General features: G+C 33.0%; 1 protein-coding gene across 1 annotated transcript; it reads left to right on the top strand.

The window, feature by feature from the left end:
- The first annotated feature begins 275 nt into the window (after positions 1 to 275).
- Positions 276 to 1746, top strand: LOC107841306 (ATP-dependent DNA helicase PIF1-like). Its single transcript, XM_047396311.1, has 2 exons — positions 276 to 850; positions 1548 to 1746. The coding sequence occupies exons 1-2, from the start codon at positions 276 to 278 to the stop codon at positions 1744 to 1746; spliced, it is 774 nt and encodes a 257-aa protein (XP_047252267.1).
- The last annotated feature ends 254 nt before the right edge of the window (positions 1747 to 2000 follow it).

Below are 2000 nucleotides of genomic sequence, written 5' to 3'. Positions count from 1 at the left end.
CACAAACAAAGCTAAATCCTGAACAAGAGCAAGCATTCAAGATTATATTGCAAATGTTAGAATCTGGCCAATCGGGATTATTCTTTGTTGATGAACCTGGAGGGATCAAAAAAAGGTTCCTATATCACGCATTACTTGCAAATATCAGATCTAGGGGCATGATAGCTTTAGCGATGTCAACAAGTGGTGTAGCATCAGCTCTTTTATCGAGAGGTTGTACGACTCATTCTTGATTTGAGATACCGCTTCAAACAACTGATACAACAGTCACATGTATGTCAAAGCAGAGAGGTGGAGCTAAATTAATAAAAAAGGCCAAGCTGATTATCTGGAAAGAAGCGCCTATGGCTAGCCGTTGGAAAATTGAAATAGTTGATAGAAGCTTCAGAGATATACTGGACATTGACTCACCCTTTGGTGGAAAAGTAATAGTTTTTGGAGGTGATTTTCGTCAGGTACTACCAATATTTCCAAAATCTACAAGAGCTGAAATGGTAAATGCAAGTTTGGTAAAGCCGTACTTATGGCATCAAATGAAAAAGATTAAGTTAACAAGAAATATAAGGGCGAGAACAGATTCATCATTCAGTAAACTCTTACTACGCATAGGTAATGGGGAGGAGCCTATAATAAGAGATGATTTGGTTTTACTTCCAAAACAACTGGTTATTGAAATTAAGAGTGATGGTACTGGAACAGATGCTTTATTAGAGAAAATATTTCCAGAGCTAGATAAAAATATTGATTCTGCAAAATTCATGACTGAACGTGCTATCCTAGCTAATAGAAATGAATTTGTTGATCAGCTAAATGAAATGTTAATTTCTAGATTTCCTGGTGAAAGAAGAACGTTTCTTAGTTTCGACTCTATATAGGATGATACCAACAACTACTATTAGGAAGATTACTTAAATACTCTAACACAAAATGGTCTACCTCCACACAGGTATCTTCTTCCATATTTAGTAATACAATTTTATTTTAGAATCAAAATTCTGTCCAATAACAACAATTAGAAATATTTCAATGCTCGAGTAATATAGGATAAAACCAAGCTACTAAAAGATTATTGAGAAAAATAAAGTGACATTCTTTTACCTGGCTATCGAATTGTTTTGCCAATCATGGATCAGACTCCCAGTATCCGCTTCACATCTTGATAGATTCTGCCCATAGAAACAATATTGCCTTTCACTAGAGAAGCCAGAATAACAATAAATTTGCCATAATTCTTAGGGACCATGATCTGAAGTGTAACAAAATAGTCATAATGAGCAAAAAGTGTTATAACATATAAGGTAATACAAATTGATCTAAATGTTTGTGTACAAATGATAAAGCCTCGAAATATAAAGATCATAAGACATTGGTTATATTGGAATATATTCTATTTTGACTTAACTGGAAGAATTTTACAGTGAAGTAAATTGATAAATCTTTACCCTGAAATATATTTGGTTTCAAACTCCGGATCATAAACCTTCAATCATAATTGAATATCTTTTAAAATGAAATTTCTTATTAAAATATCTTTCACTTATATGCAGATTGGTGTTGAAAAAAAATGTTCCCATCATGTTACTGAGAAATTTAGATGCTTTCAACGGCTTGTGCAATGGAACGAGAATGATATGCAGAGGTTTTGACAATAATGTCATATATCCAGAAATAATGATGGCCCAAAATGCTTTCAAGCATGTCTTTATTCCACGAATTCAGCTATCACCTCCCAAAAATGAAGGTTAAACATTCAAATTCATTAGAAAATAATTTCCAGTGTGATTGTTCTTTTCAATGACGATAAACAAGTACAAGGACAAGTAATACCAACTATTGGACTGTACTTGCTGCAACACATTTTTTCATATGGTCAATTATATGTTGCACTTTCAAGGGGAATATCAATAACAACAACAAAGGTTTTGGTCATGAAAGAATAACCTAAACGAAAAAAAGGGACATACACAAAAAAATATCATCTATAAAGAGATATTAGGTCA

This window comes from Capsicum annuum, chromosome 9 (genome assembly GCF_002878395.1).
Source record: "Capsicum annuum cultivar UCD-10X-F1 chromosome 9, UCD10Xv1.1, whole genome shotgun sequence".
Taxonomy (NCBI): Eukaryota; Viridiplantae; Streptophyta; class Magnoliopsida; order Solanales; family Solanaceae; genus Capsicum; species Capsicum annuum.
The sequence above is the reverse complement of the archived record's forward strand: the minus strand, read 5'-3'. Positions and strand labels throughout refer to the sequence as shown.

Bases quoted from the DNA above. Each gene is read 5' to 3' on its own strand.
- LOC107841306 (XM_047396311.1), top strand. From the start codon at position 276: ATGTCAAAGCAGAGAGGTGGAGCTAAATTAATAAAAAAGGCCAAGCTG. The intron at 851-1,547 runs GTTTCTTAGTTT...ACTTATATGCAG, and splicing joins TTTCCTGGTGAAAGAAGAAC to ATTGGTGTTGAAAAAAAATG.